A 23,004-nucleotide genomic window follows, 5' to 3' on the forward strand; every position below is an offset into this window, starting at 1 on the left:
CCCTCGGCTATTCTGCCTGAAAATTTCTTTTTTCTCCTTTGAAGGGAACTTAATAGTCATTTGGCAAGTATTTATTGAGCACATACTATGTTCCAGGCACACCCATATCCCTGACCTCAAGGAGTGGATGGGCTACTAAACAATAAGTCTCTATAATGCCTTTACAGCGTAGTTTATACATGTGTATTTGTCTTGCCTCTCCTAAAGGCAGGGACTATTTATTATATTACTTTCCTATTCCTCAAACCACCTAGGGTCCTCATTAGCTAAGAATTTGTTATCAAGTTTACCAAGTTATATACCAAAACCAAACCTGTTGCTGTCAAGTTGATTCCAACTCATAGCGACCCTATAGGACAGAGTAGAACTGCCCCATAAGTTGTATGGGGAGCATAAAAACAGTGATTAAGGAATTTTAAAATTAGTCTTCCCCTAAACATTCTTCCCAAGTTATCACAAGCTGCAACCCCTGGCCATCTCATAAACATCAGTAATTGTCAGACATGATAAACATATAATGCAAATACAATATAAATTGGCCACAGTGTAAAATTGGAAATATTGGAAAAGGTACAGGACTTCTTGAAGTCAATGAAAGAGATGTTGGAGAACAGTTCGAATTCACACCCAAAGCTGTGGACAATTGGGGATCTGATAGAGTCACATCAATTATTAACAGAAGCAGAGAAGATCAATAAGGATTATGAGATGATGGGAACTTCACAAGAGAATGATTGAAATATCAAAAGATGAAGAAAGGATCTTGGCGAAAATTGAAAAACTCTTGAATATTTTATAAGTCAAATATGAAGGAAGGAATGTTAAATGGTGCCATGATGCAATATCATCAGAAAAAATTATGCCAAAAAATCCACACTTTATTCACACTTTGTTCATTTTACAAATCAGAGCATGGTTGCTATTTTAACTTAATTTTGTCAAGGGCAGGATCAAATACATTTTTAGTTTCTAAGTTAGAGTTCCAATCAACCTCCTTCCCCTTCTCCCCTGCTTTTACTATGCTATTTTTGTCCCCCTTTTATGTGGATTCACTTTAAGTGGACTTTTTCTGATACTAGTTATCTTAATATATGAAGAGCTTCCAGTAATAGTACTGATTGAAGTGATAGATTGATCAGCATAATTCTTCCAGAGCCAATAACCAAGACCATAACAGGCAGAAAGGGGACAACTGGCTTTATAGATTCTAATGTAGAAAGCAAGGGTCCATAGAACCAGCCAGTTATATTTTAGGATGGAGGTGCCTAGTCCAGCTAGGAGGTAATTTTGGGATCAGCCTGTTCAAGGCCTTGAAAGGGAACTCTCAATATTTCAAAAGAAGTTGCTTACCTACAAAGCACCAGACCGCAAACCGGATCCAGGTGATGGTGGAGAGCTTTAGCATGAGATAGATGTTCACCAGCATGGCAAAGGCAGGCACAAAGGGGAGGCAAGGGGCCATGTAGGGCAGCTTCTTGGGGTTCTCTGGCTGCTGCAGGATCACAAACACCAGGGCGCTAATCAGCAGCACCATCAGAACAACCAGAAGGATGGCCCACCAGCTATGCTCTGAGATATAGTCGGAACCGAAGATGATAAAGGAGCAGAAGATGAACATGAGGATGAAGAGCAGGAGCACACAGATGGTCACTGTGTGCCCCGTGGCTGCTGTGGGTCGGTCCATTTTGCCTGGAAGGCCCAGCCGGATCCTCATGGTGTAGTAACGGGGACCAATCAGTTTCTTCAGTTTGATGAGATAAATGTTTTCAGATTCATCAGCTTCTATGCCTGTAGTTATGTCCACAGTGCCATAGTTAGGGTGGTTGACATTGTAGGCTGACTTGTCTGATTTCCCTATGAGCATCTCATTATCTCCCAAGGATGGTAAGTTCTTGGCCCCACATGTGTTGGTGGCTGGACCGGAAAACTCTTCCCCTTCACTCACAGGAGAACAAACTTCCTTCTCACAGTCAGCCAGAATGCCCTCCTTCTTCTTTGTGTGCTCCTCAGACAAGAACTTTACAAAACCATCAATGTTACTCTCTGGTTGGTATCGAAGGAGCAAGACGCACACAGAGACCAAGGTGTAGGCAAGTAGTGTGCCGATGGACATCATCTCTATCAAGTCCCTCAGGCTGACCAACAGCGAAAGGAGAGCTGCCAGGAACCCCGACACAATGCAGGCCACCACTGGCGTCTCTGTGTAGGAGCTTACATGAGCCAGGAACCTGGAGAGAGGTGCAAGAAGAGAGTTAATGGTGGCTGCACATTGTGATGGTTACAGATGGTGATTGATTCCAGTATGGCTTAACTTGAAGTCCTCCTCCTCCAAATTACTTCTCAAGTCACTACATTAAATATATACAGTTGTTCTCCTATCCCAGAATTTGGTTCCTGGAAGAACAAGATAATTCAAAAAGAATTTACTTTAATTTCTTAGTTTTGAGGCAGACTTCTTTATTGAAGTTCCTACTTCAATATGTGATGTGAAGGATTGATTGAATCTAGAAGGAATGTTAGAGATCTAAATTGAAGCCCAGGGTTTGCCATGAAGAAGTGATGGTCCCAGGAAGTCATACACCTGCTTGGGGGTTCTCTGGACATGTGTTATCCAAAGTATGGGGTCCAAGGCTCAGCAGCATCAGCAGCTTCCAGGAGAACTTGTTAGAACTATGGATCCTCAGGTTTTACCCCAGGTCTACTACATCAGGATCTCTGGGGGTGGGACCTAGAATACTATGTTTTAAAAGACCTCCAGGGGATTCTGATGCCTTCTAAAGCCCAAGAATCACTGCTGTACAGCAAAAGTATAGGGATTTAGTTGGCAAAATAGCACAGTCATTAAGAACATGCTTTTACAGAGGCAAGCTCAAGTCCAGCTAGTTACCAACTGAAGAAGAAAAAACCAACATGGGTGATTAAATGGCAGGCACATTTTTAGCAGTTTCAGTAGGCCTCAAGTAGGCTCGCCTCCCCTTCTCTCTCTCCTCCTGGTCTTCCTCTCTTTCTCCTTTTCTGTTCCTCTCTTATTTTCATGATTCACCCAAGGCTATAAACTCTGCTTGGAGCACAAGGATCTTTTCTCTTTATTTTCTTTGACAGCAGAAAAACCTTTTGGATTTGTGAAATTGTCATACCTCCCCCACCCTCGTCCTCTTCTTGATCTGTCCATCTTCCCAAACACAACAGCTCTGACCTGGTGATGACTTCAGGGTGTGTGGGAAATAACAATTGGGGAAGAGGAAATGGAGCAGAAGATGACTGCCTCATTGATAAAGTCCCCGAGCTGGCTCTCTCTGCACCCTTAAGGACCCCTTGGCCTCCCTGGTATACTTCTTGCTTTGTGTACTTAAAGAAGGCCTTTCCTGCAAGCCTCTCACACAGTGGGGACTGGGAACCAAGAGACAGGGCCACATCCCCTTTGTACCTACTGTTGGCAGATAGATCACTTCATGGCTAATGTAGGGGGCTGGAATTGTTAATACACTGACATGGTTAAAATGATTTCAGAGTCATTTTTAGGGGCTGGAACTGTTAACATATTGACATGGTTAAAAGTTTAATCTTTGGAGTCAGACAGTTCTGGAGAACTTGAGGCAAGTGTTTCCACCTCTCTGAGTCCTAGTTTACTCATCTGCAAAACAGAGTTATCATAAGGAGTAAGTGGGATTCTGTATACAAAGCATCCCACAGACATAAATGTTCAGTAAATGGTATCAATGATCATGAAGATGGCACAGGATCGGGCAATGTTTTGTTCTGTTGTGTATGAGGTTGCCATGAGTCTGAGCTGACTCAACTGGCAACTGACGAGAACAACATTGTTGCTGCTATTATAAGGTTTTGTTCAGAGAGTCTTAGCCCCTGTCTTATTGATGCAGTTACCACCCAATGTAAGGGCAGGCCTAAGAAATCCCTGGGGTGGGCTCTTCCATCCCAAGGCCACCAGTGCAGCAATTTGGCACCCACCATCTTCACAAAAGAGCTCACAATGTCAAACAGGATGGGAAGGGGCAGTTGGGGAACATAGCAGTTTGTGCTGAATTGAGGGACTCAGAGTCAAACCAAGGGGCTCTTTCAGGGTCTGAGCTCATTTCACTCAAATCCTTTGCCAGGATGTATAACAAGTCCCATGGTCTATGTGAAAGGCACTCACATCAAATTATAGTCAAGCCGACAGCAGATGATATCCTCCCTGGACAGGTGTGACAGAGCAGAATAATTTCACGGAGCATAGAGCTTACCTGAAAAGGAGCCCATCACCGGCCATGGCATAAATGACCCTCGGCATTGGGAAGAGGGAGCCCAGCAAGCTGACTGTCAGTCCTGCCACTGATCCAATGGCCACTATGAATTTTGCAGCATAGAACCCATGGGCTACAAACATCTCCATAAGTGGGGATTCCGTGTCAATGGCATAATATGGCACCATCAAAGTTAAGATCATGCTCACCTGTTAAAATAAGAGAAGACATGGCTGGCAGTAGAGGAGGCTGACAGCATGGATGGATGTCCCACAGGGGCGGACAGAGCCCTGGACCTGGAGTCAGAAACCTGCAGGGCAGCTTGAACCTACTACTTCCTGGTATGTGCCTTAAATGTAGACCAGTCATTTGGCCTTGGGGCGCTTGGCCTCAATATTTTTTCCCTAGATGAGAATTTAGTAGACTGGACCAGATAATCTCTAGTATCTCTTTGTGGCCCTTTGTTATCAGAGGAATAAATCTGAAGACATTTCAGCCCCATAAGGCAGAGCTATGCTGACAGTCCAAAGGAAAGAGATGTTACCAGGTGCAGGGAGCACAGCCAATGGCACTGGGGCCAGGCCCTGCTATTGACCGTGAGCACTCTGCCCACAGGGACAAAACTGTCATTTCTTTTATACTTTAATGGTCCTACAGGATCTTATCTGTATTCCTTCCCACTCTGAAGATCAGAGATCAAAACTCCCCAAATCAGGCTTAGGTGGTTAGCCTGAGGACTGGGGTTGTTGGCCGGGCCGCAGCCAATTAACTGATGGGACCCAGATGAGGATTCCTATTTCCATTTCATCTTGGAAGCTTAGTCCTAGGAGCTAGAAAGGCCAACAAACAAATTGTGGCCTCAGGATGGAGTCCAGTCCTACTCTGGGTCTGTAAGACCACTGTGGTTTTGCTCAACCAGGGTCACTTGGCTACAGGCTGTCAGGACATATCTCCCTTCTTACATCACAGATCTACCATAACAACCCTCCCTTCAGAATTCGCCTAGGCAACGGAGTCAACAATCATATGGGGTCCCCCAGGTCTGGGAAGGCCATTCTTGTCATCAAGAAGGAAGTTCAGAGCCTGAAAGGGAGAGGGTGGTGCCTTTCTAGACCCCTCTCTTGCCTATTGCTCAAGAGCCAACATCCTTTAGTGAAGCCATGGGCCGAGACGGAGGATAGCAGCAGGAGGCACCGCCACAGCCCAGCAACTGGGCTCTTCGCATGCAGGTGGACTGGCCTGCTGACCAGCACTAGACCAAACAGCCCCTGAGGTACGGAGTCTAAAAGAGAATGTTTCCCAACAGCATCACCACTTGCAACTTCATCGTTGGGGGTGGGCTAGGGTGGTCTGCAGGACAGTGGGACTGATTCTAATAACAACTTGCCCACAGAGTGTGGGATGGTTAAGTGTCGGTAAATGCATGGAAGTACTCTGCAGGCTGTAAAACACTATTCAAAGGAAGGAATTGCAATTATGGACTTTTGTTGTGTGTACAGCAAGGTTCAACTCCCCAGAGGAAGGGAAGGTGTAAGGAAGGAGTAGAAGGAACAATGCAGGCAGAGTGCCTGGGCTGGTCCTGGCCATCCCTCCCTGCACTCCCTGCAGAGATGATCAGGGTCTGGATGAGATGAACCAGGTGTATGTAGGTACACAGGGCAGGTGATAACTGACCCACCCATAGAAAGCTTGGGAAGGCAACTGGATTTCTATAAACCACATCCAAGGCTGCCCTCTTGTTTTCCTTTGGCTTCTAGGACAGTCCTTTTTTGCAGCTTGCTTTAAAGAGCAATTGGTCTACCTTCTTAAGGTGGTTTCTAAATTTTTTGTTTTGTTTTGTTGGGGGATGGTGGCGGGAAGAGGTGCCTCCCTCATGCTATGGCAGGGCTGACAAGCCCCACCCCCAGCTGCTGGCTCTTCCCTAATCGTGGTGACCGATGTGAGTGGGACACTCAGGATCTGGGAGTGTTTGTGTAACCACACGCCTGTTGGCTAGTCAGCTGGTTCTCTCAATTGCTGGAGGCTGAGGGGGATGTTGGCTGTGACTGAGCTATTTCTGAGACAGGAATTCTGGGGTAAGGGCTGAGAGATGAAATGTCAAAAATGTGAGGAGTGTTTCAGGGGCATGATCCTGAGGAGACAAGGCTGAAGGCTTCATTCTGAGGCTTCCCTTTGGCAGGGAAACCCAAAGGGTTGAGACTGAGCTGGTGTAAGAAGAGGAGAAACAGCCAAGAGAAATTACATTTGTTCCCCTAAGACTGAAGGGGAAGAGAGTCCCTAGAGGACAATGCAGTCCCTCTCCCGACTCTGCGGGAGCCTTGCCTCTTCGCTGCAGGAAAGCTCTCAGAAGACAGAGGAGCATTGAGGAGCATGCACAGAGCCCCACAATGCCTCTGCTCACACACCCACCCGTTACTGCCAGCCTATGATCTGAGCTCCTTGGACGGAGGCCCACTCCCTGCACACCAGTCCCTGGGGTAGCCGCGGACACCAAGAGTCTGTGGGGAGGGAGGGGCAAGGGTGGAGACACTTGGAGGCCAAGGTCGAATTGGGGGCGTGGGCTTCTCCCCCTCTCCAGTCTGCAGTCCTCATTTCTTCCTGTCATCAGTGCATATGGCTACAGAAGGCATGAGACACATGCTGTCATGGATTGAATTATGTCCCCCCAAAAATGTGTGTATCAATTTGGCTAGGCCGTGATTCTCAGTGTTGTGTGGTTGTCCTCCATTTTGTGATTGTAATTTTACATTAAAGAGGATGAGGGTGGGATTGTAACACCACCCTAACCCAGGTCACATCCCTGATCCAATGTAAAGGGAGTTTCCCTTGGGTGTGGCCTGCACCACCTTTTATCCTTTGTAAGAGATAAAAGGAAAGGGAAGCAAGTGGGGAGTTGGGAACCTCATACTACTCAGAAAGCAGTTCTGGGAGCAGAGCGCATCCTTTGAACCTGAGGTTCCTGTGCTGAGATGCTCCGACCAAGGGAAGACTGATGCATCACAAGGACCTGCCTCCAGAGCCGAAAGAGAGAGAAAGCCTTTTCCTGGAGCTGATGCCCTGAATTTGGACTTGTAGCCTACTGGACTGTGAGAGAATAAACTTCTCTTTGTTAAAGCCATCCACTTGTGGTATTTCTGTTAGAGCAGCACTAGATGACTAAGACACATGCATACTAACACCAAAAAGGCACAAGCAAAGGACCATTTCCTGATGAAGAAGGGAGCACAGTGTCAGCCCCACATTTTAAGGTTAAATATAAAGGGCCATGAGGAGGATCCTGTGCAATTTCCAAGCATTTGATACTTACAGATACATATGCTGTCAGGCAGATGAGCAGGGAGGCGGTGATAGCATAGGGGATGGATGTGTTGGGATTCTTGGCTTCCTCTCCAGTGGTGGCGATGATGTCAAAGCCAATGAAAGCGTAGAAGCATGTGGCTGCTCCTTGCAGCACCTGTGTGGATGACAGCATTTGTCAGACTCAGAATGTCAGGGCAACGTGGGCCTGAAATGTGGTACCCACAATTGTCCAATGCCCTGCTGACATGGCTGGTGGCAGAGGGGGTGCCACAGGCTAACATGGTGACACAAGTGCTTAACCCACAAGTTCTGATTTCCTTGCTTTCTAGCTATGTGACCCTGGACAATTCCCTCATGTAGGAAATGAAGATAAGAAGAATTATGGCCAAATAAAAACTGAGTCATTCAACAAATTCAAATCCTTTTTGGAAATAAACCAAAAAACTAAACCAGTTAGCCCATGTGTCAAAGTAGAACCGTGCTCCATACAATTTTCATGGCTGATTTTTTGGAAGTAGATTGCCAGGCCTTTCTTCTGAGAAGTCCAGCTCTGAACGGACTTCAACCTCCAACCTTTTGGTTAGCAGTGAGTATGTTAACTGTTTGCACCACCTAGTGAATAAATGAGGTATAAATAAATCAATAAGTTGGCTATCTGTATTTTTTTGAGAACTCATTAACCTCTTTGTACTTTATTTTCATTCAGTGGTTCTCAGCCTCAACCACAGGCTGTTTGCAAATGTGGGGAGTTAGTTTTGATAGGTCATAAAAATATGGGGTGAGCAATGCTGGCATTTACAGTAGAAGGCCCAAGATGCTTCTGCACAAAGAATTGTCCTGCCCCAATTACCAGTAGTGCCCCTAATATGGTAACTACCAGAGTTGAAATGATATAAAAGATTTTTAGATCTTCAGATAGTCTACTGTCTTTAGTGAGAAGACTGGGTAGGGATAGAATTTAATTTTTCTGCTCCTTTTGGGGGCTTGACTGACCTGGTTGGGCTGTGAGGCAGGAGCAGTGTCAGTGTACCACTGGGAGGTGGCACCCAGTAACCTCTGCCTGCATGTCTGTCTGACAGGAGCCCACATGACTCCAAGGGGGATTTGGACTTTAAACCAGGGCTTCGAGTCATTTCTTCCCAGTTCAGTAATGGCTGAGGAGGTGAAATGAGAACAGACTCGAATTTCTAAAATTTGAGTGAGCCAGAACGATAACTGGAATGGGAAAAATTACAGGTTGAAGCCCTGCTAGAAACCTAATCTCCCTCTTAGAAAACAAGGGCAGCATACACATTGCATAGCAATCAAATCTCTTGCTCGCCAGATTTTGAGCAGAGTTGGAAACAGCAATGCGTTGCTTAAAGATGTGTGCCTGCTTCCAATGTATGTCGCTCTCCACAGTCCTGCCAATAATCCAATCTCACGCATCAGGCTCCTGAAAGGGCTCACTACGCCTCTTCTGAGTCTCTCATTCCACGGCTTCCACCGGTAATTTTTACCATTCTGGTTATCATTCCAGATCACCCAAATTGTAAAAATTCGTGTACTGGTTTCACTTAGTCGGCCTTCACCGAACTGGTTCAAACCGGTTCAAAGCCCTGCTTTAAAAGTCAAGATGTCAGTGAAAATCTTTGATCAAGGAATGTGTTACTTTATACTAAAGAATTTATTGAAGTTTAAATGAGGCTTCCCCACAATGGGATGCTTATTATCCACTGAAAATTAAAAAGTGCACCTCTTTGACTGCTTAGGGAAAGGAAGGTAAGACGCATTTTTCTGAACTTAAGTGTATAAGGTGAGGTGACTTGGCAGCAAGCCAGCTCGAGTCAGGGATCCAGGTGGGATTCACTCTAGACAGTGGACTGTGTTTTTTCTTTTCTCCACATTATTGGTTTATAAATGTTGAAATTCAAAACATTTACCAAGCAAATATTTGTCCCCAAAATTTCACTCTCACTGCCCCCAGTCATTTCTCAGTAAGTAAAAGACCAAATACGAAATACTAGAATCACAAGGTACATCACAAAATCGAACTCTCAAAACTTCAAAAGCAACATTTGCTCATCTGTACAATGAGTTGGTCTCTCTTACAGTCCCTCCCAATTGGGCTTCATTTCCTTAATTCAGTGATTCTTATCCTGGGGTCCATGGATTTCAGAGGGTCTGTGAAATTTGCTGGGAAATATTACATCTTTATATTATCTAAATTTTAACTGAATGTTAGCATTTCTTTCAGCTATGAATGTAGATGGCTAACAGTATCTGTGATTTTGTCACCAGTAGCTATTAGATATCTTCGTATCACATGTTGCAGAAATATTGAAATACTTATGCTTATTGCTACTTCTAAATTATGATAGTTATTAGACATAGATGTTAATATTTAATGCACTAATAAAGAGGCACATTATTATATCATAATTTTAAAATATTTTGCTAACTATATTTCAATATAATTGATTTCTTTTGAAACCCTATGTAATTAAATTAATCATTTAAAAAATACAATTCTCAGAAGGATTCCATAGGCTTGACCAGACTGCCAAGTGGTCCATAATACCAAAAAAATTAAGAACCCCTGATCTATTTTAAATAACTCGAGTAGAAAGATCTTCTCAAATGTAAGCAGCTGTATCTCCAGAAGGCTATTTTCTGGAAAAGGAGATAAATCCCATTTTCACTTCAAAAAAGTCCTTCATTTCAGGGTATGGATGGTATGGTTGGCCTCCAGACAATGAGAGAAAACAGATCTCACTTCGTCGTACATGGAGGTTCATGGGCTTAAAAATGTGCTTATTTTTCACTTGTCTAGAAAATGTTTCTGGTCTTCAAGGATGAACAGATTGTTAGGATTGCAGGCTTACTAAACTGTCCCGATCAAGAAATGCTTTGCTTAAAGATAGATTCCAGAAAACACGTTCTGTTTCTTTGCTTTTAACACACACACACACACACACACACATTGGTGCACGCATTCACATACACACACACACATTCCTCTTCTAAATCATCCATTGACCTGAATGAAGATGCATCACTGCCAATTCAGGATGACCCAGGGCTACAACCCCATTACTACTTGTTGCGGTCAGCTCTGCATACAAAGGCCACAGACACTGGAAGAGCCAACTCACTGCTGAGTGAAGGAGGGTGGGAGGGTTTTACAGAACTCTGGGGAAAATTTCCCTTAGAAAAAGGTGATAGGTCTCTGATCCATGCTATGTGAGGAATGATAGGGGACCTGGGGATGTTTAACTTGAAGAAGAGAAGACTCAGTGGAGGACATGGGCCAAACCAAACCCATCGCCATCAAGTTGATTCCGACTAATAGCAACCCTATAGACAGAGTAGAACTGCCTCATAGGGTTTCCAAGACTGTGATCCTTACAGAAGCAGACTGCTACGTCTTTCTGCTATGGAGCAGCTGGTAGGTTTAAACTGTCAACCTTTTGGTTAGCAGCCGAGCACTTAACCACTGCACCACCAGGGAGGACGTGGAGGACACCTTCAAATATTTGAAGTAGTAACAGTGTAGTAGTTGGGGTAGAGGTCCACTGTAGGGCTGCAGAGGGAATCCCAGAGCCATGCACGTAGGCTGTGCTAGGTTGTAGTGCGGAGTGCAGGCTTTGTAGCCTGACAAACCTAGGCTGGTTCTGCCACATACTAGCTTGGTGACCTAGGACTAGTTCTTAATCTCTTGGAGATTCAGTTTATTACTTAAATGGAGATAATAATAGTACATAGCTCAGGGCCTGTTACAAGGATTAAGTGAAATAATACAGCAAACTGTAGTCCTAGAGTACAGTAGGTGCTTAATAAATGTCAGTTTTTACCAGTAGGTGCTTAATAAATGTCAGTTTTTACCAGCATTATTATTATTATTGTAAGTTTTTTCAGAGCAGATGGAAAGAAGCACAAATTCTTATCTATTATTATTATAGAACCCAACGCATATTTATCAATTGCTACCATGTGCCAGGAACTGTGTTTGGTAATGGGAATACTGTAATGAGCAAAATGGACTCTGATCTTGACCTCATGGGGCTTGGAATCTGGAGAATATTGGAAAACCCAAAATGTAACCTTGACTGTGGTAATAAGCAGCAGAAGATTAATACATGTCTATATTTTTTGTAAAACACAAAAGGAAACTCATTTTCTAAATGAACGAAAGAATAGATGGCAATTACTAATAATGATTAGATACCAGAAAGCTAACTACGATCAAACTGGGAAGAGAAGGAATAGGCTTGCAAAGAAAAAGTCTGTTAGTCTGGATTTGCATATGTAGAACTACAAATCAATTATGGTTGAAGAAAGACTGGATAGACCAAAGGTGGGAGGATACTTGATAGGCCTACTTCTTTAGGCAGGAAATAATTCAACTCAGGTGGTTCAAATGAAATGATTTCAATGAAGGAACTACAGGCAGCTATAGGTGGAGGGATAGGCAAGGGTAAAGGCAGGGTTAAGGGAGTCAACGAGGGACGTGGAGGCATCAGAGACTAATAACAATGAGAAGTTGTTGTCATCCCTAGGCCTACAGGTGAAGAGCGGAAAGGTGTTCCTAGAGTCCAGTGACAGCTGGAGGTGTAGAGCAGGGGCTACCCAGATGGAGCTGTATTCTTGGAGGGACACAGCTAGTGCCAGAGACATGGTGCCAAGGCTGGAAGGGATAAAGAAGAAATACTCAGGCCTTTCTCTCTTCTTACTTTCTGATCTCCTGTTAATATCTCCCATAGGCTAAACCTAACAAGAAGCAATCAGCCAGGGGTCTTTTTATTATTTTTTTTAAATTGTCCTTTAGGTGAAAGTTTACAGCTCAAGTGAGTTTCTTATACAAAAATTTATACACAAATTCTTATGTGACTCTAGTTGCTATCCCTATAATTTGATAGCACACTCCTCCTTTCCACCCCGGATTTCCCATGTCCATTCAACCAGCTCCTAAGCTTCTCTGCCTTCTCATCTCACCTCTGGACAGGAGCTGCCCATTTAGGCTCATTTATCTACTTGAACTAAGAAGCACACTCTTCACAAATATCATTTTATGTCTTATAGTCCAGTCTAATCTTTGTTTGAAGAGTTGGCTTCAAGAATGGTTTTAGTTCTGGGTTAACAAAAAGTCCAGGGGCCATGTCTTCTGGGGTTCCTCCAGTCTCAGTCAGACCATTAAGTCTGGTCTTTTTACTAGAATTTGAGGTCTGCACCCCACTTTTCTCCTGCTCCATCAGGGATCCTCTGTTGTGTTCCCTATCAGGGTGGTCATTGGTGGTAGCTGGGCACCATCTAGTTCTTCTGGTCTCAGGCTGATGGAGTCTCTGGTGTACGTGGCCTTTTATGTCTCTTGGGCTAATACTTTCCTTGTTTCTTTGGTATTCTTCTTTCTCCTTTGCACCAGGTGGGTTGCGACAAATTGATGCATCTTAGATGGCCACTGGCCAACTTTTAAGACCCCAGACGCCACTCACCAAAGCAGGATGCAGAACATTTTCTTAATAAACTTTGTTATGCCAATTGACCTAGATGTCCCCTGAAACCATGGTCCCCATACCCCCACCCCTGATATACTGTCCCTCGAAGTGTTTGGTTGTGTTCTGGAAACTTCTTGGCTTTTGGTTTAGTCCAGTTGTGCTGACTTCCCCTGTAGTGTGTGCTGTCCTTCCCTTCACCTAAGATAATTCTTATCTACTATCTAGTTAGTAAATAACCCTCACCATCCCTCCCCACCCTTGTAACCATCAAAGAATGTTTTCTTCTGTGTTTAAACCTTTTCTTGAGATCTTATAATAGTGGTCTTATACAATATTTGTCCTTTTGCAACTGACTAATTTCACTCAGCATAATGCCTTCTAGATTAATCCATATTATGTGATGTTTCATGGATTCATCATTGTTCTTTATTATTGCATAGTATTCCATTGTGTGAATATGCCATACTTTGTTTATCCATTCGTCCATTGATGGGCACCTAAGTTGTTTCCATCTTTTTGCTATTGTGAACAGTGCTGCAATGAACATGGGTGTGCATATATCTATTTGTGTGAGGGCTCTTATTTCTCTAAGATATATTCCAAGGAGTGGGATTGCTGGATCATATGGTACTTCTATTTCTAGCTTTTTAAGGAAGCACCAAATTGATTTCCAAAGTGGCTGTACCATTTTACTTTCCCACCAGCAGTGTATAAATGTTCCAGTCTCTCCACAACCTTTCCAACATTTATTATTTTGTGTTTTTTGGATGAATGCTAGCCTTGTTGGGGTGAGATGGTATCTCATTGTAGTTGTGATTTACATTTTTCTTTTTTTGTTCTTTTCATATTTTATTTACATAAAAGTAAGATGTATTATGTCTAAGGGCTTTGTTTTTTTATTTATTTTTAAATTTTTCCCATACAAAAATTTATACATACATTGTAATGTGACTCCTATTGTTTTCCCCATACTGTGACAGCACACTCCTCCTTTCCACCCCTGATTCCCCATGTCCATTCAACCAGTTCCTAACCCTCTCTGCCTTCCCATCTTACCTCTGGACAGAAGCTGCCCGCTTAGTCTCTTGCATCTACTTGAGCTAAGAGGCACACTCCTCACGAGTATCACTTTATGTCCCACAGTCCTGTCCAATCGCTGTCTGAAGAGCTGGGCTCAGAAATTGTTTTAGTTCTGGGCTGATAGAGAAGCCAGGGGCCATGCTTTCAGGGGTTCCTCCAGTCTCAGTCAGACCATTAAGTCTGGTCTTACTAGAATTTGAGTTCTGCACCTCACCTTTCTGCTGCTCCATCTGGAACTCTTTGTTGTGTTCCCTGTCAGGGCAGTCATTGGTGGTAGCCGGGCACCATCTAGTTCTTCTGGTCTCAGGCTGATGAAATCTCTGGTGTACGTGGCCCTTTCTGTCTCTTGGGCTAATACTTTCCTTGTGCCTTTGGTGTTCTTCATTCTCCTCTACTCCAGGTGGTTGGGACCAATTGATGCATGTTAGATGGCCGCTTGCAAGCTTTTAAGACCCCAGATGCCACTCACCAAAGTAAGGTGCAGAACATTTTCTTAATAAACTTTGTTATGCCAACTGACCTAAATGTCCCCTGAAAGCATGGTCCCCAGACCCCTACCCCTGCTACTCTGTCCCTCAAAGTGTTTGATTGTATTCAGGAAACTTCTTAGCTTTGGTTTAGTCCAGTTGTGCTGACTTCCCCTGTAGTGTGTGCTGTCCTTCCCTTCACCTAAGATAATTCTCATCTACTATCTAGTTAGTAAATAACCCTCACCATCCCTCCCCACCCTTGTAACCATCAAAGAATGTTTTCTTCTGTGTTTAAACCTTTTCTTGAGTTCTTATAATAGTGGTCTCATACAATATTTGTCCTTCTGTGACCGACTAAATTCACTCAGCATAATAACCGCCAGCTTCCTCCATGTTATAAGATGTTTCACAGCTTCTTTACGTTGCGCAGTATTCCATTGTGTGGATATACCATAATTTGTTTATCCATTCGTCCATTGATGGGCATCTAGGTTGTTTCCATCCTTTTGATATTGTGAACAGTGCTGCAAAGAACATGGGTGTGCATGTATCTATTTGTGTGAGGGCTCTTATTTCTCTCGGAGGTATTCCAAGGAGCGAGATAGCTGGATCATATGGTATTTCTATTTCTAGCTTTTTAAGAAAGCACCAAATCTATTTCCAAAGTGGTTGTACCATTTTAGATTCCCACCAACAACGTATAAGTGTTCCAGTCTCTCCACAACCTCTCCAGCATTTATTATTTTGTGGTTTTTGGATTAATGCTAGCCTTGTTGGGGTGAGATGGCATTGCATTGTAGTTTTGATCTGCATTTCTCTAATGGCTAATGATCGTGAGCATTTCTTCATCTGTCTGTTAGCTGCCTGAATATTGTCTTTGGCAAAGTGCCTGTTCATACCCTTTCCCCATTTTTTAATTGGGTTATTTGTCTTTTTGTTGTTGAGGTTTTGCAGTATCTTGTAGATTTTAGAGATTAGACGCTGATTGGGTTTGTTGTAGCCAAAACTTTTTTTCCCAGTCTGTAGGTTGTCTTTTGACTCTTTTGGTGAAGTCTTTTGATGAACATAAAAGTGATTTTTAGAAGCTCCCAGTTATCTAGTCTCTCTTCTGGTGCTTGTGCATTGTAACTTATGGTTCGTATTCTGTTTATGTCATGTATTAGGGCTCCTAGTGTTGTCTCTATTTTTTCTTCCATGATCTTTATCATTTTCGATTTATATTTAAGTCTTTGATCCATTTTGAGTTAGTTTTTGTGCATGGGGTGAGGTATGGGTCTTGTTTCAGTTTTTTGCAGATGGATATCCAGTTATGTCAGCACCATGTGTTAAAGAAACTGCCTTTTCCCCAGTTAACAAACTTTGGGCCTTTGTCAAATATCAGCTGCTCATAGGTGGATGAATTTAGGTCTCGATTCTCAATTCTGTTCCATTGGTCGATGTATCTGTTGTTGTACTAGTACCAGGCTGTTTTGACTACTGTGGCAGTACAAAAGTTTCTAAAATCAGGCAGTGTGAGGCCTCCCACTTTGTTTTTCTTCTTGAGTAATGCTTTACTTATCTGGGGCCTCTTCCCTTTCCATATGAAGTTGGTGATTTGCTTCTCCATCTCATTAAAAAATGCCATTGGAATTTGGATTGGGATTGCATTGTATCTGTAGATCGCTTTGGGTAGAAGAGACGTTTTCACAATGTTGAGTCTTCCTATCCATGAGCAAGGTATGTTTTTCCACTTATGCAGGTCTCTTCTGGTTTCTTGCAGTAGTGTCTTATAGTTTTCATTGTATAAGTCTTTTACTTCTCTGGTTAGATTGATTCCCAAGTACTTTATGTTCTTGGGGACTATTGTAGCTGATATTGATTGGTGATTTCCTTTTCGAAGTTGTCTTTGTTGGTGTAAAGGAATCCAACTGATTTTTGCATGTTTATCTTGTATCCTGATACTTTGCTGAATTCTTCTATTAGTTCCAGTAGTTTTTTTGTGGATTCTTTGGGGTTTTCTGTGTATAAGATCATATCATCTGCAAATAGAGATACTTTGACTTCTTCATTACCAATTTGGATGTCCTTTATTTCTTTTTCTAGCCTAATCGCTCTGGTTAGGACCTCCAGCACAGTGTTGAATAAGAGTGGTGGGTGATAAGGGGCATCTTTGTCTGGTTCTTGTTCTCAAGGGGAATGCTTTCAGACTCTCCCCAAGTCAGGGGTCTTTTGGAATATAAAACAGGGCATGAAGGGTGGAGGGTGAATCTGTGTAGTGGAGGCAAATGGAGAAAAACCAGCATACCTACCAAGGTCAAACAGATCCTGGCCTAACAAGACATAGATTAAACAAGCAGATTATCAAAGAGAAGATAATAAAATTAGCAAAAGAATCAATCGATCACTCAATCAAACAAACAAAGAAACAAAAAAAAACACTTTTGTATTTGAGTTAGTTTGAAAGAGTTTTTCTTCATTGCAAGCAAATGATCTCTGATTGGCCAATACAAACAGCTATGATATGAAACTGTGTATGGATGTGTCTCCACCCAAATAACCACTAAAACTGTTTTCCACTTCATTCTATCCAGATCTCACATCTGGCACTTGTATTTATTATTATGATACCCTTCCAGGCATGAAAGAATGTGCCAGGACCCAAGGTGATCATCTGGGAATACTGTTAGTGCATAAAATGTGCCTGTGTGCATGGTGTGTGTTTTTGTGTTCATTGACACTTTGTCCTCTTTCCTTTAATGTTTCACTTAAGTAAAAATAGCACTGACTGTTTAATTTGATGACATGAGCTGAAGTTGTTTTCCAAAGTAAAGCTGGTGTAGCTCCTCAGACAGGCGGTCCAGAATGGGTCCATTCCTCTATAGTGCTTTGCAGGGAAGCCGCATGTGCTTCAGTTGCTGGAAGGCTGCTTCTTAATTAGTTGTCAAAAGCAATGTCATCAGTGGCCTGCAACTCAGTGTGTGTGGTCCCTAAAAGCTGGCCTCCTGTGCTTTGCTGATATTTGAGAGGCGTTTGGATGAAGCAGTCCTCCCATGTTCTGCCTTGGCCAGCCTGCCAGATGCCTAGGAGATAATTAGTCCCCTTTATATAATCCCCTCCCAAGGTAGCAAGACACAACTCCAACTTTAACACAATTTTCTACCACCCTCATGCCCCAGCTCTATTAGCAGCCTGTCCACAGTGACTGTGGAATGTGCTAACAGGTTCCAACAAATGGATTCAGATGTGGAGAACATGAAAAACAACCTTTCCTTTGTTTGGAGGCTATCAGCATTCCCTTCAAATGCCTGGTATCGTCCTTTTTCCTGGGAGCTATTTGTGCTGGTGGAGTATCATATTTGGTTAAAGAAAAACCATGGGATAACATCAAGGACAAATAACATAAAGGGAATACATATTGAACAATGTTCAGGGGCTGAGGAATTGCAGATGGAAGCAGGGGTTCAGCTGTGTGCCAGCAGTTACTTGATATAAGGGAAAATGTTTGTTTTTCTTAAGCTCTTCAAGACCAAAGAAACAGTTGACCCAGAACCTGTAAGTGAGTAAACCATTCCTTAAGATATTTTCTTTGGAAAGAAGCGGTTGGAGCAGGGGAAAAAGTAGGGTTTATGAGGGGTCCATAGCCAGAGGACACATTGTTCATTAACCCTTTCAAAGTACTCTAGAATTGTGTTTCAGATCACATAGTGATGTCCTGATAAATCATCCCCAAGAGATATAGGCCTATATGGCAGTTTGCTCCATCCCATCTACTCAAAAGGGATTAAAGAATAAAGTGGACTGGAACTCCTTACTAGTCCCCTATTCAGGGGTAGGGGCCAGGGTTTCCTTAAGGAGAGAAGAAATTCACGTAGCTGCCAAGTTGGCCACACGCTTTTGTTGACTGTTGTTAGATAACAGAGTGGGGAGCATGTTTATTAACTTGGCGGAGGACACGCTCATGGGAGGATGGTCAGACCTTAAAAAACAGGATCTAGATTCAAAGTGGCCTTGCTGGATTGCAAAAGTGACCTGAAACCAAAGTTGAGAAAGAACAGGTCCAGGCCAGTTCACTAGGGAGGAAATGTACTATGCAGAAATCCAAGGCCTGGGAGATAGCAAAGAGGGCGAATCAGCATCTTCACACTTGCTCAGATGATACTTTTAGTCACACCCACTAGGACACACATTTGAGCTTCCTGCAGGAATGATGGATTTGTACAAAAAATCCAAAATCCTACCTAAGCTTTCTTGGTGACCAATGACAAACCCACTCAGATTAGTGGGTGTGGGTTGGAGTGAGGTCAGTGGGCAAAGGTGCAAACAAAGATAATTGGTTCAATGGGTCCTAACCTGGGGAGTGGTGGAGTGAATACGGGCTTTGTCTCATCCAGGACTAGGGTTGAATTCTGGCTCTCTACTACTTAGGATCTAGATCTGTGATCTTAATTTTCAGTTGTTTTGATGTAAAAGTAGAGATCATTATACTTATTCTGCAGGGCTGTTGTGCAGATTAAATTAAAAAGTATATATATAGAAAAGTTTGTCATAAAGGAAATGTTAAATACATGTTAGGAGAGGCATCCTTCCTTTCTTCTTTTATGCCTGACTTTCTACCTACTTTTCTTCTTCTTCCGTAAAAGCTAGTGAGAACTTGAGATGATGCATAAATGGGAATCCTTAAGGCTACCTTGGTTAGCTCCTTCCTTGATGAGGTGGGTCCCTGATTGAGGAAGGATGCAGAGTCCTGGAAAAGAGAAGAGACCCCAAAAGAGAATAAAGACTCCAGGACAAAGCACAAGGAGAAGGCTAAAAGACTTGTTCAACTTTTTCAAAACAAGTGGAGCACATTGACACAGAGCATACTAACTCTTTCCAGTCTTTACATGGGGTCTAAACTGCAGTGTGTGCCATTCAGGTGAGCTATTAGAAGGATTTTGAAAATTAAACATGAACTGAGTAATTAAAAAAAAGTTTACAAATTGTTTTGACAGGATATCTTAATAAACAATGCATAATATACTCAGCCTGGGTTAAACTATATTTCCTTCTGAGGATAAGAGATAGACCACTTCATAATGCTCCTTTCAGCTCTGAGACGCTATGACTTTGTGAAAGTTTAAAGGAAATGAAAATATAACATGTCATATTAATTACCTTATTACTTTTCTTTCTTTTTTTAAAAGAAAGCTCAGAAGAGGGTAGTCATCATTCACAAGATACTAAATGTAGTGGAAAGGACTTTGGAGTCACACTGAATTGAGTAGGAATTTCAGCCCTGGCTCTGACTAGCTAAGTGACCTCAGGTAAGTTACCCAAACTTTCTAAGCCTTGGGTTCTCCATTTGTAATTTGGAAATACAACAGCTGCCTTAAAGTTTTGTTATAAGAATTGAATGAGATAATATCCATGGGGCACAATGCCGGTCATCTAGCAACAGTCAATAAGTACTAGCTGCTTCCTTCTATCATTATCGCTGTTACGGATCACAACAATGTGTACATAAAACCATCCAAGACTGTATTCTTCTTTGCAAACATTTGGTGTAATTAGCTTTCCCACTTGATAGATGAGAAAACCTAAAAGCACAGAAGTTAACTAATGGCCAGAGTCTTACAGTAAGTCTATGACTCAATAATTTCTTATATTGTTAAGAAAATAGTGAGAACATTTTCATGTACTAAGATGAAAACGCAATTGAGCTCTGGGAAAACATTCTTTCTTTTCAGTTTTATAATTTGTTGTTTTTCTTGTGTGATAGGAAAGGAACAATTTGTATAATAAAAAAATACAGACTTGGGGATCCAGAATGGGGTCAACAGTGTTTCTTTGTCTCTTCTTCTGGTTTTAACTAGTTTCAGGATTTATTCATTTCAAAGAGGAGGGATGGCTTTGTGGTTCTGTGGAATTCTTGCAGATAAGCAGAAGACTAGAAATCTTGGCTTATATTGCTTCCTTGCTTGTGTCTCTGCATTGAACAGCATGGCATGGTTCAGAATAAACAGAAGTTATTTTGAGTGTTCTCCAAGAGAGATTTCTGATCCCTGGACATCTTGGAGGAAAACCAGTCTAAGCAAAAGCTAAAAAAAAGCAAAACGGATTGAATTCTGAACTTGCTTTCTGCTACCAGTCCTAAGCAGGCTTTCCTCTCTGAGCGTCTGTTTTTTCACCTGTTAATGAGGCGATAGGACTAGGTGACCTCTGAGATCCCTTCCAGCTCTAAATTCTCTGGTTTATGTTCTACCATTAAAAAGTAAAAAGGATGGGCTGGTGAACTTTACCAATAAATCCATAACATAAGCATTTTTAGTCATACTATAGAAGGAAAGAAAAAAATTAAACAAAACCCAAAACAAATAAACAAAAAACAGGTGCAATTTAGAACCAGTTTTCAGTATAAACAATCTGCCACCCTGGCTTTCCTGTTTTTCTTTAGCATAAACCACCCCGCTGGGATGAGATCTGCACATGTCCCTTTGGTCCAGCCCACTCTCTTGCCAACCCCTAGACCCTACCAGGTAGACTTCTCTGTCATGGTTCACACCCCTGGAACGGGATTTATAACCAACACCCACTTGGTCCACTTCACCGCCCTCAGACCCTGGCAGGACTCTCCACCTTGAATCAAATGTCAGGATAGGTTTTAAAAATTATTCCTTCCCTAGTTCCATAAGCAAGCAACACTCACCCGTTCCTCACTCATATACTCTCCCGGCCTCCTTTGTTGCCTTGTCCATTTATGCACATGCCTGTCTCTCCTGATGGACTGTAGAGAGAGTCTATAGACCTGAACTGTTCATGTATAGGTTTTGGAATAAGGCAGTCCTTGCTTTGGGTCCTGACTCTGCCACTTATGCTATGTGCTGAATAGCAAGTTGTTTGACCTCCTTGATTGTTTCTTCATCTATAAAACTGGAAGGTAAATATCTTCCTTGCAAGGTTATTGGGATGATTAAAGGAGATATCACATGCAAAGCACTTAACACAGTGTTAGGCATATTGCAAGTTGCCAAAACACTCAATTGATTATTATTTGTAGAAAATAGGTTCCCAAAAATATTTGTAAAACAAACAAACAAAAATGTATATAAGAACCACTTTTCCAGAACATTCCAATTAAATTAAGATTAAAAGGTGATGAAGAGAGTGCCATGAAGTTTATGGGACAGAGCAACATTTTGTTGACAATATATCTTAGGCTTGTCATAGGGTGGAAGGCAGAGCGTACGACAGGTATACCAGGCTTCAGGAAGGCACTCACCCCTGACCAGCCGTGGGGCAGGAACTGGCCCTCAGCCCAGTATTTCCCATTGATGAAGAAGAGGCCTGCAATCATGATGAACACCCACACTGCTAGGTTCAGCACGTTGAGGACATTGTTGAAGCCCACAGAATTCTTTACCCCCAGAGCGACGATGATGGTCACGATGACCGCAATCACCAGAGCCAGAAGGTCTGGGTATGATTCTTCACCTTTCCCTAGAGGGGAAAGACATAAATTAATATTGTCCCAAGGAAAAAAGAGGGTCATGAACACACTTCCCCCCCCCCCACTCCGTGGTCCATCCACATGCAGCTGTGAGAAGAGAGGTCAGTCATGCAGGGGGGAGAAGCAAGTATGTGCACTTGTGTGCATGGGCACGTGTGTGCTCATGGGCGCGTGTGTGCTCTGTTGTAGTTCACAAGCAGATATAAGTGTCTATTTTCAAGTGGGCAGCTTTTGATACACGATGTGACAATTACAATGATGCCTATGGAACAATGGGACAGAATACCTGAAGTCAGGATTGTCTAGGACATTTAGGATGTATAGCTAATTCTAACCTGTTATTTGAAAACCCTTTTGTCTTCATTATTGTTAATTTTATAGTCAATGAAATTTCCATTTCATTTCAACAGTCTTTTCTTTCTTAGAAAATTTAAGAATTTTGTCTTTGAAAACTAATAAGAGGATCCCTCCCACTTCATTTATGTGTATGTGGTTGTGGAGAGAAAATGACCAGTGAACACACTCCCTTGTTGGGTCTTGTTCATTGGCCAGTGGACTCCTGCCCTCTACAGAGTGGAAAAGGCACTGCCACAGCAGTCAGGGTCCTGAATTTCAGCTGTACTTTGGCCAGTAACCAGCTGTGTGGCCACGGGCAAGTTGCCTCATTTCTCTGGATTTCATCTATAAAAGAAGGGATTGACTACCTGATTTTGGAGGACCCTTTCACACCTAATTCTGTGACATCAGCATCTGAACAGATGTGGTCTTCATACTTTTTATCTCATCATGGTACCTGGTGTTATGGATTGAATTGTGTCCCCCAAAAATGTGTGTCAACTCAGCTAGGCCATGATTCCCAGTATTGTGTAATTGTCCCCCATTTTGTCATCTGATGTGATTTTCCTATGTGTTATAAATTCTACCCCTACAATGTTAATGAGGCGGGATTAGAGACAGTTATGTTAATGAGG

The 23,004-nt window shown here is 42.6% G+C and overlaps 1 protein-coding gene across 1 annotated transcript in view; it reads right to left on the reverse strand.

Annotated features, from left to right (window-relative positions):
• Positions 1 to 23,004, reverse strand: part of SLC7A14 (solute carrier family 7 member 14) — a 133,212-nt gene that overhangs the window by 13,435 nt on the left and 96,773 nt on the right. Inside the window, exons 4-7 of the mRNA XM_004383461.1 lie at positions 21,806 to 22,023; positions 7,552 to 7,698; positions 4,245 to 4,453; positions 1,351 to 2,228 (exon numbers count right to left, since the gene is read on the reverse strand). Coding sequence (XP_004383518.1) covers positions 1,351 to 2,228; positions 4,245 to 4,453; positions 7,552 to 7,698; positions 21,806 to 22,023 — 1,452 coding nt within the window. The remainder of the gene's footprint in view (positions 1 to 1,350; positions 2,229 to 4,244; positions 4,454 to 7,551; positions 7,699 to 21,805; positions 22,024 to 23,004) is intronic.

This window comes from Trichechus manatus, unplaced genomic scaffold, assembly GCF_000243295.1.
Source record: "Trichechus manatus latirostris isolate Lorelei unplaced genomic scaffold, TriManLat1.0 scaffold00110, whole genome shotgun sequence".
NCBI lineage: Eukaryota > Metazoa > Chordata > Mammalia > Sirenia > Trichechidae > Trichechus > Trichechus manatus.